The sequence below is a fragment of the Salvelinus namaycush genome, chromosome 9 (genome assembly GCF_016432855.1).
Source record: "Salvelinus namaycush isolate Seneca chromosome 9, SaNama_1.0, whole genome shotgun sequence".
In the NCBI taxonomy this organism is placed as follows: Eukaryota; Metazoa; Chordata; class Actinopteri; order Salmoniformes; family Salmonidae; genus Salvelinus; species Salvelinus namaycush.
Genome location: NC_052315.1, coordinates 54392449 through 54407986, shown reverse-complemented (window position 1 = coordinate 54407986; position 15538 = coordinate 54392449). Strand labels below are relative to the sequence as shown.

Genomic DNA, 15538 nt, shown 5'->3' with positions numbered 1-15538 from the left:
TAATAGTTAAACGTTTATGCATCAAACACTTACACAGATCACACTAGGGTGTCCCATTTGGTACCAGTACAGGAAGTGATGTTGAGAATAGGATGACACTGTCTGACCCTTGACATTAGAGGTTAGGCATAGTTCTGCGAGGAAAGGTTCAGTATATGAAAGCTTGGATAGAGGCAACATTAGCTACAACAAGATCAACACTAAACAGTTTCTATATCCTTTAGCCTTGATTGTTTAAAATGTATATCATTTAGATCAACAACAAAATCAAGCTTTACAGAAGACAGGTTGACTGGACAATAAATAACCCTTTTAGAGCAATCACTAGACTGTCTTTCCTGCCCTGAACATACTATTCTTACCCAGAGGTGTGTTATGCTTCCGCACTTTGTCAACCAGGCTTTGTGACCCGCCCACTTCAGGGTGTAAGAAAGTCCCATGACCAATCCGGTCAGGTGGAATGTTTAGCAGCAGCTCTGATTCGTCTGCCTGAGATGGCACCTGGAACATTGCATTTGTCAAAACTAATGAAAAACTTATGGAAAAAAACATATCATTTGGAATTGCTTGAATCAGTTAAGTTTTGATGCTACCTACCTCTGACAGGTGTAGAGAGAGTTTTAGTCCACAGTTCTTGGCTTTTTGCAAGGCGGGAAGGAGATCTCTGCCATGGCCCACCTTGGAAATAAGAAACATTTTACATTTCAGTAATTTAGCAGAAGCTCCTATCCAGAGTGACTTAGAATCAGTGCATTTATGACATCTTGAGAAATGTGTCAACCATAAGCAAGCAAGGCACTGATCCACTACTGACCGTAGGATCTCCACTGAGGTCCAGCCCCACCACCAGACCATCGGTAGACAGCATGAAGTCCTCTGCCAGTTTAACAGTCTCCATAGCAACCTCAGCTCCATTCCTACGGTCAACAGCTACCAGGAACCTAAATGGGGGAAAATGTTTTCATTGTAAGTTACTATAACTTTTTATAGTTATTACCATACCAATTTCTACCCATATTTACATTTCAGTCATTTAGCATTTGCTCTTATCCAGATAATGAATACATGTTCATACTTTTTTGTACTGGTCCCCTGTGGGAATCAAACCCACAACCCTAGCATTGCAAGCGCCATGCTCTTAACAGCCACACGAGGCTCCGTCCTTGATTGTTTGGAAACAGCACTTCAGCATTCATAAGTAAAGCCAGCATTACAAATGCATTGAAAACATACCTGACTTCAATGTCAACTCCCTCATTTTTACATTGACGGATGGCCTCGATGACGGTTTCCACATACCTTCTCTTTGTCATTCCTAAGTAATACAAAACAAATGTAAGCGAAGCCCTGCATATAAGCGATCCAATCCAGTGTGTCTAGCTTGTGGCCTTGCCTGTGGTCTTCTCCTTTCGTGGGGTACTTCTCAGTTCTAGATATTTTACTCCATCAGCTGCGAACTCCCTGATGACATCTTTGGCAACCTAGAAACAAGGACAGATTTTTTTTAAACATGTTCAATGCTAAACTGGCTCCAGGCTCCATCGAGTTAATAGTGTTAGGTTTATGGGTGAGATTGTTTAAGTTAGTGAAGCTGCAAATAAGTGACCATAGACAATGTGTAATTTACCATAAGAATGTCCTCCTCTGTATCTACTAACTGATGGATGACTTTGAAGACCTGGAAACACCTGCAGAGACAAGATGACAGGTTGTTGTGACAGTAAAATTACAAATCATCATTGTCCATAAGTACTTTTTATTTGTATTAAAATGTCAGCTGGTATATTCCCAACTTGATACATTTCTGAATGTAAAAGTGTAAATAAATTGTTAAATTCCTGCATAAAATGGGGAATACGCCAACTCTTGGCACATTAGTGTGCTTACATTGTCTAATGTGGTATGGGTATGGAATTCTGGGTAATCCACAGGAGATCTATGGAAAATTGTTGTGGGCGAGTTAAGAATTGAATGCCCTGGGATAAAAACTGACATTAAGTTGTCGTAATTCACATTTGTATCATACTGATAACATATCAACTACTGTTGATTTGGTGTCAAATAAGACATTTTACAGGGCTCCAGACTAACGTTCTCCCCTGGTGGCACTTGTGCCACAAACTTTTTCAGTTGGTGCACCAGCCCATGAAACATGAAAAAAGAGGAACAGGCCGAAAAGATTCTCATCCATCTCAGGCACAGAACAAAAGATGTAGTCTAAATCGGAATCAGAAACGGTGACATTCATACTAACCCGGATGCCATTAAGGGTCTCCTAAGGAAACATTTCAGCTGCAGTCAATACTCATATACAGTGGGGAGAAGTATTTGATACACTGCCGATTTTGCAGGTTTTCCTACTTACAAAGCATGTAGAGGTCTGTAATTTGTATCATAGGTACACTTCAACTGTGAGAGACTGAATCCAGAAAATCACATTGTATGATTTTTAAGTAATTCATTTGCATTTTATTGCATGACATAAGTATTTGATCACCTAGCAACCAGTAAGAATTCCGTCTCTCACAGACCTGTTAGTTTTTCTTTAAGAAGCCCTCCTGTTCTCCACTCATTACCTGTATTAACTGCACCTGTTTGAACTCGTTGCCTGTATAAAAGACACCTATCCACACACTCAATCAAACAGACTCCAACCTCTCCACAATGGCCAAGACCAGAGAGCTGTGTAAGGACATCAGGGATAAAATTGTAGACCTGCACAAGGCTGGGATGGGCTACAGGACAATAGGCAAGCAGCTTGGTGAGAAGGCAACAACTGTTGGCGCAATTATTAGAAAATGGAAGAAGTTCAAGATGACGGTCAATCACCCTCGGTCTGGGGCTCCATGCAAGATCTCACCTCGTGGGATCTCATCTCCAAACTTTTCACTGGTACGGTATGTATGCAAATGAATTACTTAAAAATCATACAATGTGATTTTCTGGATTTTTGTTTTAGATTCCGTCTCTCACAGTTGAAGTGTACCTATGATAAAAACTACAGACCTCTACATGCTTTGTAAGTAGGAAAACCTGCAAAATCGGCAGTGTATCAAATACTTGTTCTCCCCACTGTATATCCCACTCGAAGACTTCTGCACAATTCTACTCAAAGAACAGGAGGATCCATATGAATACTGGTTGAGACTGAATCGAGCTTCAGAAGGCCTGAAGGAGCAGGGTAAGGCAAAGGATGATCTCAACACAGACATTACTTACATGTTCATCAGGAACTGTCCAAGCAAAGAACTAGCCTTCACATTCAGAGCCAGGACTATTGACAAGTGGTCTGCACAGTAGAAGATGTGCTAAACGACTACAATGCTGAGATGAGCTTCAAAGCCAAAGCAAAAGTGCATAGAGAAACGAGTAAGAGAATCTCAGTAAACAGAATGAAGGTTACTTTTACTTCAGTCCGATTCGCAGACAAACAGGAGCCACAGCCACAACAAGAGCTCAGACCACTGTTCTAGAGCAGGAGTTCCCAAACTTTTTCACTCAGGCCCCCCTTCCAGCATTGGGGAACATTCTGTGTGCGCGCACGCCACGTCTAGCACTGTTCATGACACAAACTGTTAAGACCCTTCTTATTGGCGGAGAGAACATTTTGCAGGTTTAACGCTTATTTCCTGCAATTCTACACATTTTGTCATGGGGTGCAGAGTAAATTATTGCAGTTTTAAAACCAATTTCCTAGAATTCTACACATTTTATCATGTTTTATGTGAGATCATGGGATATTTGAGTGGGCTAAAAAACCTTGCTAAAAAACATTAGCTGACATGGGTTAGTTGATCTGGACATTTCTGCCAAGTTATAAATGGTCTCTAAGGTATGCAATGACGAGGTAAACTGACGATGCACTACCCCTCGCACACCCCACCGTTACTCTAGAGAGCAATTGATATGCTAGAGAGTGTCTTGCTGCCTGGCCCAGCTCAGTCTAACTCAGGGAGAAGGACTGCTAGTAAACTACCCAAGATTGAACGCCTGAATGCCACACCATGCTCTGTGTGCCATGATGCTACTCTGCCGTAAGAACAGGCGGTGTTTCAGGTGTCATTCAGCTGACCACTCAAGGCGCAACTGCCCGGGAGATGAAGAGAACCACAACTCCGTTGGAGCATGGAAATGAATTGGTCTGCGCTCAGGAGAGGACAGTGCAGATCATAAGAATGAGACTCCCATCACCACCATTGATGACATGGAAGATCATGAGTCACTATACCAGCTTGACAGCAACAGTATCCCAGACCACAAAACTGTCGTTTTATCAAGGGGCACAGGGAATAAAGAGGACTGACAGTTTATTCTACACACATGTCTCTATCGAAAATGGCCCTACGCTAAAGTGGATCAATGGCATGCACTCTGAGTGAGGCAACCGAAGCAAGCCTGTTACAATCCAGTCATTCCATGAAAAGATATTTGGCTGATGATGTCATTGATGGCTGTGGTGGTCATCAAGTCACCCCTAAAGCAATATATGACCTTGACGTATCATTCCTGCACTTGTTGTGCCAGGTCAAGCTGATGAGATGATATGTGTCGTGTCTTTGGCATCATTAAAACTGAAGACTTATTTATCAAATAACTCTCTGTAATTATTATTACACGATTAAACTGATTAATCATGTAACTGTAATTAACTAGGAAGTCGGGGCACCAAGGAAAATATTCAGATTACAAAGTTATAACTTTCATATATTTTAATATCTTCTCAATTAGTCTTCGAATTAATAAATTATTATTTACCTCACATTAGTCTCATTCCAAACGTCGTAAATTGTTGGTTATCTGCACGAACCCAGTCTTCACTATGAGTCATCCATACATCAATTGTCTTAAAATCATTTATTTACTAACTAAGTAATTCACAGAAATGCATCACACAAACAAACAAATTAGATATGTTTACAAAGAAATTATAGGGGGATGTGCCCCTAGTGGGCTAAACCGTCATGGCAGCTTGTTAGACAGTGATAATTATAACAATTGAAATGCTAATCCTTTGCACATGAACGCTCACTCATTCGGGAACAATTGCAATCAATATATACATTTACGCTCAGTGTGTCGTTGGGATCTCTGTTGAAAAGTTTGTTTCTGTTGGAGAGTTTGTCCGCGCTCTCTCTGTCGTGGTTAGAATGGATAGTTCAGAGTGACATTCATTCATGTCGTTATAGAATAGATGTTTCGGCTGTTGTCGGTCTTCGCGATCAATGATACCGAATTCCTAGCTGCAGACTAGTAATTAATATCAAAGACTTGTTCTTATTCTGTCGGTATCGATAGTCTGAGTTTTACCACGTGGTATGGTTAAAAAATTCAGCCATCTACTCAAACCTTAGGTTTATGGTCTCTACTCAAACCTTGGCCCTCTCGTGGTAAGCTGGTCTGCAATCTTTAGACATCTTGTAATTGAGGTAAGCTCGGTCTCCTCTCAAACCTTGGCCCTCTCGTTATCGAGGTAAGCTGGTCTGCAACCTTTAGCCATCTCGTAATTGAGGTAAGTTCGGTCTCCTCTCAAACCTTGGCCCTCTCGTTATCGAGGTAAGCTGGTTTGGTGATAGAAAACCCGGGTGGGGGTTTTATTCGGAAGAGCAGAAAAGGGCCTGTCCCAGGACGCAAGACCATAACTGTGCTCATGGGCGGTCCTCTGATTTAGTTAAACTCCAAAGGGAATTTGAGTTTCCTTCATTAAACAGTCCAAAATCACATTACACAATTTCACAAACAGTATCATCCTCACTCATTCATCTTATACACCAATAGATGTAAGCCTCATATCTGAGGCTATTGTATAAACAGCGTTATGGTAATGTGGCCGTATTGTCTCCCATGAGTTTCACAAAATTGTACCAAACGGACCAGTTCGTAGCTGGATTCTTCACTGATCTTTTATACCTTCTCCAGAACATAAATGTCGTTCGGTTCTCCAGTTCTGTGAGGTGGAATAAATTCCTTTGTTCTCTCTATGACCCTCACTCTCTATACTGTCTGGCCATGAGGCAGGATCTTTCCTAGGAATTTTCCAACCTCTCTGACCACAGCAGCCTGGTTGTAGGAGACAGAGAGAGATGGTGCCGAGGTAGGGGGATGGTGCTCGCGGTGTCCAAAGAGGGCAACGTCATGACACTAGGGAGCAACGCCATAAAGAAACTGATAGAGCTTCAAAAAGAAACAGTTACTAGAGACTCATGTCCTTGCCTGACAATAATTAAAGTGAAGAACACTCAGTTTATGTCACTTCTTTCCAATTCAGAGAGGTTGAGATGTGAGTCTGTGTCAGAGTAGGTACAGTCAAGCTCAAGCAAAGGGTTACATTACAGCCACAGAGTGAACATCTTGTTTAGGGCAATTTACCTGCGTCTGCAGTTATATCATTAAGCAGCACAGTGATCGTTGAACCCACTCAATCCAAGTCCAGACCAAAACACATACTGGTAGGGAGGGTTATCACTCCATTATGGGTAGATGGTTATATCCAATTGAAAATAGTCAATCTTACAAACGAGACAATCGTTCTGAGGAGAAATGCAAAAATCGCTGATGTGTCTCCTTGCATTACAGTAGAGGACTTACCAGAGTCTGACAGTATCCAGTCTAATGTGCACTGCGCACAGAGCTACGACACCCCATCAAGAACAAAGGAAGAGATGCACACCTAGCTGCACTCAGCGGAAATGTTTTCTACTCGACAATCGATCTCACGTCAGGCTTCATTAAGGTTCCTTTACACAAAGAAGACAAAAAGGTACACAGGGTTTTCATCACCCTTTGGACTCAGTAGGTTACCGCAGGACCTTTTGAACAGTCCAGCGAGGTTCATGCGCATGATGACGTCCATATTCGGTGATGAGAACTTCACAAGCCTACTGTGCTACCTTGATGACCCAATGGTATTTTCCCCTACTGAGCAGCTAGCTCTTGAATGCCTCCAGATGGTGTTGACTCTCAAAGAGTACCACTTTTTTTTTTAGAAGATCAATTTTAAATTGTTTAACTTGGGTCAAACGTTTCAGGTAGCCTTCCACGAGCTTCACACAATACGTTGGGTGAATTTTGTCCCATTCCCCCTGACAGAGCTGGTGTAACTGAGTCAGGTTTGTAGGCCTCCTTGCTCGCACACGCTTTTTCAGTTCTGCCCACAAATGTTCTATTTGTGATGGTGACTCCAATACCTTGACTTTGTACTGAGACCAGAACTGAGGACCCCGATCGTGCAAGAGGACCCCGAGCATGCAATGCTACCAAATACTAATTGAGTGTATGTAAACTTCTGACCCACTGGGAATGTGATGAAATACACTGCTCAAAAAAATAAAGGGAACACTAAAATAACACATCCTAGATCTGAATGAATGAACTATTCTTATTAAATACTTTTTTCTTTACATAGTTGAATGTGCTGACAACAAAATCGCACAAAAATTATCAATGGAAATCAAATTTATCAACCCATGGAGGTCTGGATTTGGAGTCACACTCAAAATTAAAGTGGAAAACCACACTACAGGCTGATCCAACTTTGATGTAATGTCCTTAAAACAAGTCAAAATGAGGCTCAGTAGTGTGTGTGTGGCCTCCACGTGCCTGTATGACCTCCCTACAATGCCTGGGCATGCTCCTGATGAGGTGGCGGATGGTCTCCTGAGGGATCTCCTCCCAGACCTGGACTAAAGCATCCGCCAACTCCTGGACAGTCTGTGGTGCAACGTGGCGTTGGTGGATGGAGCGAGACATGATGTCCCAGATGTGCTCAATTGTATTCAGGTCTGGGGAACGGGCGGGCCAGTCCATAGCATCAATGCCTTCCTCTTGCAGGAACTGCTGACACACTCCAGCCACATGAGGTCTAGCATTGTCTTGCATTAGGAGGAACCCAGGGCCAACCGCACCAGCATATGGTCTCACAAGGGGTCTGAGGATCTCATCTCGGTACCTAATGGCAGTCAGGCTACCTCTGGCGAGCCCATGGAGGGCTGTGCGGTCCCCCAAAGAAATGCCACCCCACACCATGACTGACCCACCGCCAAACCGGTCATGCTGGAGGATGTTGCAGGCAGCAGAACGTTCTCCACGGCGTCTCCAGACTGTCACATCTGTCACATGTGCTCAGTGTGAACCTGCTTTCATCTGTGAAGAGCACAAGGTGCCAGTGGCGAATTTGCCAATCTTGGTGTTCTCTGGCAAATGCCAAACGTCCTGCACGGTGTTGGGCTGTAAGCACAACCCCCACCTGTGGACGTCGGGCCCTCATACCACCCTCATGGAGTCTGTTTCTGACCGTTTGAGCAGACACATGCACATTTGTGGCCTGCTGGAGGTCATTTTGCAGGGCTCTGGCAGTGCTCCTCCTTGCACTAAGGCGGGGTTAGCGGTCCTGCTGCTGGGTTGTTGCCCTCCTACGGCCTCCTCCACGTCTCCTGATGTACTGGCCTGTCTCCTGTTAGCGCCTCCATGCTCTGGACACTACGCTGACAGACACAGCAAACCTTCTTGCCACAGCTCGCATTGATGTGCCATCCTGGATGAGCTGCACTACCTGAGCCACTTGTGTGTGTTGTAGACTCCGTCTCATGCTACCACTAGAGTGAAAGCACCGCCAGCATTCAAAAGTGACCAAAACATCAGCCAGGAAGCATAGGAACTGAGAAGTGGTCTGTGGTCACCACCTGCAGAACCACTCCTTTATTGGGGGTGTTTTGCTAATTGCCTATAATTCCCACCTGTTGTCTATTCCATTTGCACAACAGCATGTGAAATTTATTGTCAATCAGTGTTGCTTCCTAAGTGGACAGTTTGATTTCACAGAAGTGTGATTGACTTGGAGTTACATTGTGTTGTTTAAGTGTTCCCTTTATTTTTTTGAGCAGTGTATATAAAAGCTGAAATAAATCACTCTCTACTATTATTATGACATTTCACAGGGATTTTTACTCTGATTAAATGTCAGGAATTGTGAAAACTGAGTTTAAATGTATTTGGCTAACGTGTATGTAACTTCCGACTTCAACTGTATATACTGTATCCTTCACTATCTATTGCATCTTAGCCACTCTGTCACTGCTCATCCATATATTTTATACTTATATATTCTCATCCCATTTCTTTACTAGATTGTGTGTATTAGGTTTTGGTGTGGAATTGTTTGATATTCCCTGTTAGATACTGCTGCTCTGTAGGATCTAGAAGCATAAGCATTTCGCTACACTCACAATAATCAAATCAAAGTTTATTTGTCACGTGCGCCGAATACAACAGGTGTAGACCTTCAAGTGAAATGCTTACTTACAGTGTGAAAAAAGGTATGTGTGTGTGTGTGTGTGAGTAAAGAAATAAAACAATTAATTAATTTTCAAATAAGAGTAGCAAGGCTATATACAGACACCGGTTAGTCAGGCTTATTGAGGTAGTATGTACATGTAGGTATTGTTAAAGCGAATATGCATATATGATGAACAGAGAGTAGCAGTAGCGTAAAAAGAGGGGTTGGCGGCTGGTGGGACCCAATGCAGATAGCACGGTTAGCCAATGTGCGGGAGCACTGGTTGGTCGGGCCAATTGAGGTAGTATGTACATGAATGTATAGTTAAAGTGACTATGCATATAAGATACACAGAGTAGCAGCAGCGTAAAAGAGGGGTTGGGGGGGGGGGGGGGGGGGGCACACAATGCAAATAGTCCGGGTAACCATTTGGTTACCTGTTCAGGAGTCTTATGGCTTGAGGGTAAAAACTGTTGAAGCCTTTTTGTCCTAGACTTGGCACTCCGGTACCGATTGCCATGCGGTAGTAGAGAGAACAGTTTATGACTGGGGTGGCTGGGGTCTTTGACAATTTTTAGGGCCTTCCTCTGACACCGCCTGGTGTAGAGGTCCTCGATGGCAGGCAGCTTTGCCCCAGTGACGTACTGGAACGTACGCACTACCCTCTGTAGTGCCTTGCGGTCGGAGGCCGAGCAATTGCCGTACCAGGCAGTGATGCAACCGGTCAGGATGCTCTCGATGTTGCAGCTGTAGAACCTTTTGAGGATCTCAGGACCCATGCCAAATCTTTTTAGTTTCCTGAGGGGGAATAGGCTTTGTCGTGCCCTCTTCACGACTGTATTGGTGTGTTTGGACCATTCTAGTTTGTTGTTGATGTGGACATCAAGGAATCTGAAGCTCTCAACCTGCTCCACTACAGCCCCGTCGATGAGAATGGGGACGTGCTCGGTGCTCCTTTTCCTGTAGTCCACAATCATCTCCTTAGTCTTAGTTACGTTGAGGGATAGGTTGTTATTCTGGCACCACCCGACCAGGTCTCTGACCTCCTCTCTATAGGCTGTCCCGTCGTTGTCGGTGATCAGGCCTACCACTGTTGTGTCGTCTGCAAACTTAATGATGGTGTTGGAGTCGGGCCTGGCCATGCAGTCGTGGGTGAACAAGAGGGGAGTACAAGAGGGGACTGAGCACGCACCCCTGGGGAGCTCCAGTGTTGAGGATCAGCGTGGCAGATGTGTTGCTACCTACCCTCACCACCTGGGGGCGGCCCGTCAAGAAGTCCAGGATCCAGTTGCAGAGGGAGGTGTTAAGTCCCAGGCTCCTTAGCTTAGTGATGAGCTGTGAGGGTACTATGGTGTTGAACGCTGAGCTGTAGTCAATGAATAGCATTCTCACATAAGTGTTCCTTTTGTCCAGGTGGGAAAGGGCAGTGTGGAGTCCAATAGAGATTGCATCATCTGTGGATCTGTTTGGGCGGTATGCAAATTGGAGTGGGTCTAGGGTTTCTGGGATAATGGTGTTGATGTGAGCCATTACCAGCCTTTCAAAGCACTTCATGGCTACGGACGTGAGTGCTATGGGTCTGTAGTCATTTAGGCAGGTTGCCTTTGTGTTCTTGGGCAAAGGGACTATGGTGGTCTGCTTGAAACATGTTGGTATTATAAACTCAATCAGGGACATGTTGAAAATGTCAGTGAAGATACCTGCCAGTTGGTCAGCACATGCCCGGATCACACGTCCTGGTAATCCGTCTGGCCCCGCAGCCTTTTGTATGTTGACCTGTTTAAACGTCTCACTCACATCGGCTACGGAGAGCGTGATCACACAGTCGTCCGGAACAGCTGATGCTCTCATGCATGCCTCAGTGTTGCTTGCCTCGAAGCGAGCATAGAAGTGATTTAGCTCGTCTGGTAGGCTTGTGTCACTGGGCAGCTCGCGGCTGTGCTTCCCTTTGTAGTCTGTAATAGTTTGCAAGCCCTGCCACATCTGACGAGCGTCGGAGCAGGTGTAATATGATTCAATTTTAGCCCTGTATTGACGCTTTGCCTGTTTGATGGTTCGTCGCAGGGCATAGCAGGATTTCTTGTATTTCTTCTTCCGGGTTAGAGTCCCGCACCTTGAAAGCGGCTGCTCTACCCTTTAGCTCAGTGTGAATGTTGCCTGTAATCCATGGCTTCTGGTTGGGGTATGTACGTGCAGTCACTGTGGGGACGACGTCCTCAATGCACTTATTGATAAAGCCAGTGACTGATGTGGTGTACTCCTCAATGTCATCGGAATCCCGGAAGAATCCCGGAACATGTTCTAGTCTGTGATAGCAAAACAGTCCTGTAGTTTAGCATCTGCTTCATCTGACCACTTTTTTTATAGACCGAGTCACTGGTGCTTCCTGCTTTAATTTTTGCTTGTAAGCAGGAATCTCATTTCCATGTGGGTTTTATGCTAGCAAAGCTTCCTCTTTACAACATTTTTAAGAGTGCTGTTAATATCCCTTTAATGATTGAACATTCATCTATACTGTGTCCCATCATTGCAGCTTGGTAATAATTTAACAGAGTTCCTTACTAATCAGTAACCTTAATTCAAATCAAGTACAAGGGAGGAGCGAAAACCCGCAGACACTCTGCCCTCCGTGGAATGAGTTGGACAAGTGCCATACATTATATTGTATGACAAGTGCCATAGAATGCACTATGGACTCAGAAAAAGAAACAAACAATCAATTCTGTCATACGTACTCATCCAGTGTCCTCCGCTGACCACTGCGAATAGCAGTCATGCCGTGTTCGATGTTGAGATGTGGCTTTCGAGCCACGAGTTTCTCGATGGTTGATAAGCTGACAGAGCCATTGAGATGGGCATGAAGCTCCTGGGTAGAGAAGAGAGGATGACACGCAAGAAGTTGGAGTACAAACCTGTTGGACTGAAATACAGTTGAAGTCGGAAGTTTACATACACTTAGGTTAGAGACATTAAAACTTGTTTTTCAACCACTCCACAAATTTCTTGTTAACGAACTATAGTTTGGCAAGTCGGTTAGGACATGTACTTTGTGCAGTACACAAGTAATTTTTCCAACAATTGTTTACAGACAGATTATTTCAAGTAAATTCACTGTATCACAGAAGTTTACATACACTAAGTTGACTGTGCCGTTAAACAGCTTGGAAAATTCCAGAAAATGATTTCATGGCTTTAGAAGCTTCTGATAGGCTAATTGACATAATTTGAGTCAATTGGAGGTGTACCTGTGGATGTATTTCAAGGAATACCTTCAAACTCAGTGCCTCTTTGGTTGACATCATGGGAAAATCAAAAGAAATCAGCCAAGACCTCAGAAAAAAATTGTAGACCTGCACAGGTCTGGTTCATCCTTGGGAACAATTTCTAAACGCCTGAAGGTACCACGTTCATCTGTACAAACAATAGTACGCAAGTATAAACACCATGGGACCACGCAGCCGTCATGCCGCTCAGGAAGGAGACTCGTTCTGTCTCCTAGAGATGAACGTACTTTGGTGCGAAAAGTGCAAATCAATCCCAGAAACACAGCAAAGGACCTTGTGAAGATGCTGGAGGAAACAGGTACAAAAGTATCTATATCCACAGTTTAAACAAGTCATATCTTGACATAACCTGAAAGGCCGCTCAGCAAGGAAGAAGCCACTGCTCCAAAATCGCTATGAAAAAGCCAGACTACGGTTTGCAACTGCACATGGGGAAAAATATCATAGTTTTTGGAGAAATGTCTTCTGGTCTAATGAAACAAAAATAGAACTGTTTGGCCATAATGACCATCGTTATGTTTGGAGGAAAAAGGGGGATGCTTGCAAGCCGAAGAACACCATCCTAACCGTGTAGCACGGGGGTGGCAGCATCATGTTGTGGGGGTACTTTGCTGCAGGAGGGACTGGTGTACTTCACAAAATAGATGGCATCATGAGGCAAGAAAATGATGTGGATATATTGAAGCAAAATCTCAAGACATCAGTCAGGAAGTTAAAGCTTGGTCGCAAATGGGTCTTCCAAATGGACAATGACCCCAAGCAGACTTCCACAGTTGTGGCAAAATGGCTTATGGACAACAAAGTAAATGTATTGGAGTGGCCATCACAAAGCCCTGACCTCAATCATATGGAAAATTTGTGGGCAGAACTGAAAAAGCATGTGCGAGCAAGAAGCCATACAAACCTGACTCAGTTACACCAGCTCTGTCAGGAGGAATGGGCCAAAGTTCACCCAACTTATTGTGGGAAGCTTGTGGAAGGCTACCTGAAACATTTGACCCAAGTTGAACAATGTAAAGGCAATGCTACCAAATACGAATTGAGTGTATGTAAACTTCTGACCCACTGGGAATGTGATGAAAGAAATAAAAGCTGAAATAAATCATTCTCTACTATTATTCTGACATTTCACATTCTTAAAAGAAAGTGGTGATCCTAACTGACCTAAAACAGGACATTTTTACAAGGATTAAATGTCAGGAATTGTGAAAAACTGAGTTTACATACACGTTAGCCAAATACATTTAAACATCCGACTTCAACTCTATGTATAAACTGCACTCCACACTATTCTACGGTATCTTAGTCACTTTTACATATTGCATCACCCATTTCATATGTATATACTGTATTGTATTCTATACTACTGACTGTTAAACAGCCATCTCCAGCACATCAGAGGTTGCTGCCTATATACATAGATTAGGAATCACTGGCCACTTTAAGGAAATTAAACACTAGCCACTTTAATAATGTCTCCGTATCTTGCATTACTCATCTCATATGTATAAACTGTACTCTATACTATTCTAAGGTATCTTAGTCACTTTAATTGTGTGTAAATATTGCATCACCCATCTCAAATGTATGTATATACTGTATAGTGGGCCCCGTGTGGCTCAGTTGGTAGAGCATGGCGCTTGCAACGCCAGGGTTGTGGGTTCGTTTCCCACGGGGGGCCATTACAACAACAAAAAAAAAGTATGAATGTATGTACTTGTAAGTCGCTCTGGATAAGAGCGTCTGCTAAATGACTTAAATGTAAATGTATTCTATACTATGCCACTGTATTTTAGTCCAATGCTGCTCTGACATGTATATATATTCTTAATCCATTTCTTACATAGATTTACGTGTATTTTGGGTATATGTTGTGAAACTGTTAGATATTATTGCACTGTCGGAGCTAGAAGCACAAGCATTTCACTACACCCGCAATAACATCTGCTAAACACGTGTATGTGACCAATACATTTGATTAGATTTTTTTTTTCATTCAGTTTTGCCCAAAGGATTGTTGTTAGTGTCCACCCCCTTTTCAAAAAAGCCTGCCTTGGGGAAGGGACAGGGGCCAGAGTAAGAAGCCACAGATAGAACAATGAGCCAAATATTAATGTGAAGCATCCGATTGGCGTTTCACTCACACCCAAATATGGTGATGGAGGAAGCCCAGTGGCTGGCAGTGGGAGAAAATGAAATTAGATGGATTTTGGCCGACATTCTGCTAATTTTCTCATTGTACGGAACATCTCCATACAGTTTCCTGTTTCTAAAACTAGAATCTGTTACAGAGTGGACTGTGTTTTGTAGACTTTACCCTTTGAATAAAAGTTTCAAAAAATTGTTTAGAAAGAGTGCAAGGGCGATTTGAGTTACTGCACATGCGCACTTCAAAGTAGGCGTTCCTTAACGGAAATATGCTAGAATGCACCAATAGGATCTCACCAGCTCATGCTTGGCTCTGCCTACCTTGCTTGCTCTGCCTACTATGATTAATTTGCTCCCATTGGAAGGCAGGCTCTAGTCTAGGGTTAGTTATAAAACTCTTTGACGAAACACCGCCCAAAACACAAATTGTAGTCTTTTAGAGACTGGAAAAAAAATGTGTTTATTTGTATATTTAGCAATGAATCCACCGATAGGAGGCTGAACGTTTACCTCAGCTTCTCCAAGCCGGCTAACGTCAGCTAGTTAACATGAACGTTTAAATTTAAAAAAAATCAACTTAATTGTCTTCAGGTAAAAAAATCTAATATATTGTAGACGGCTACTTACCACTTTTGGCAGCTGTCGGTAGAATAAATCAGCCTCCTTCTCCATTCTAATTGTTTTATTCAGAAATATATGTACTCAATGATCTATGAACCTGTGCGATCATAATTTTCTTTCTGGTTGCTTCCTTTGTTTTCAGCGCTTATTTAATCGTCGCACCACTAAGTTGCAACAGTGAAACAATCCCCTCTTTTTCCTTCTCGTTCCTCCT

At 43.2% G+C, this 15538-nt stretch overlaps 1 protein-coding gene across 2 annotated transcripts in view; it reads right to left on the bottom strand.

Annotated features, from left to right (window-relative positions):
* Positions 1-15538, bottom strand: part of adal (adenosine deaminase-like) — a 16612-nt gene extending 1074 nt beyond the window's left edge. Inside the window, exons 1-9 of one of the 2 annotated variants that reach the window (XM_039001665.1) lie at positions 15331-15538; positions 12007-12137; positions 1628-1688; positions 1394-1481; positions 1234-1315; positions 815-941; positions 598-678; positions 363-501; positions 34-134 (exon numbers count right to left, since the gene is read on the bottom strand). In XM_039001665.1, the coding sequence (XP_038857593.1) occupies positions 34-134; positions 363-501; positions 598-678; positions 815-941; positions 1234-1315; positions 1394-1481; positions 1628-1688; positions 12007-12137; positions 15331-15375 (855 nt within the window). In that variant the 5' untranslated portion in view covers positions 15376-15538. The remainder of the gene's footprint in view (positions 1-33; positions 135-362; positions 502-597; positions 679-814; positions 942-1233; positions 1316-1393; positions 1482-1627; positions 1689-12006; positions 12138-15330) is intronic. The other variant, XM_039001666.1, reaches the window with a different exon arrangement.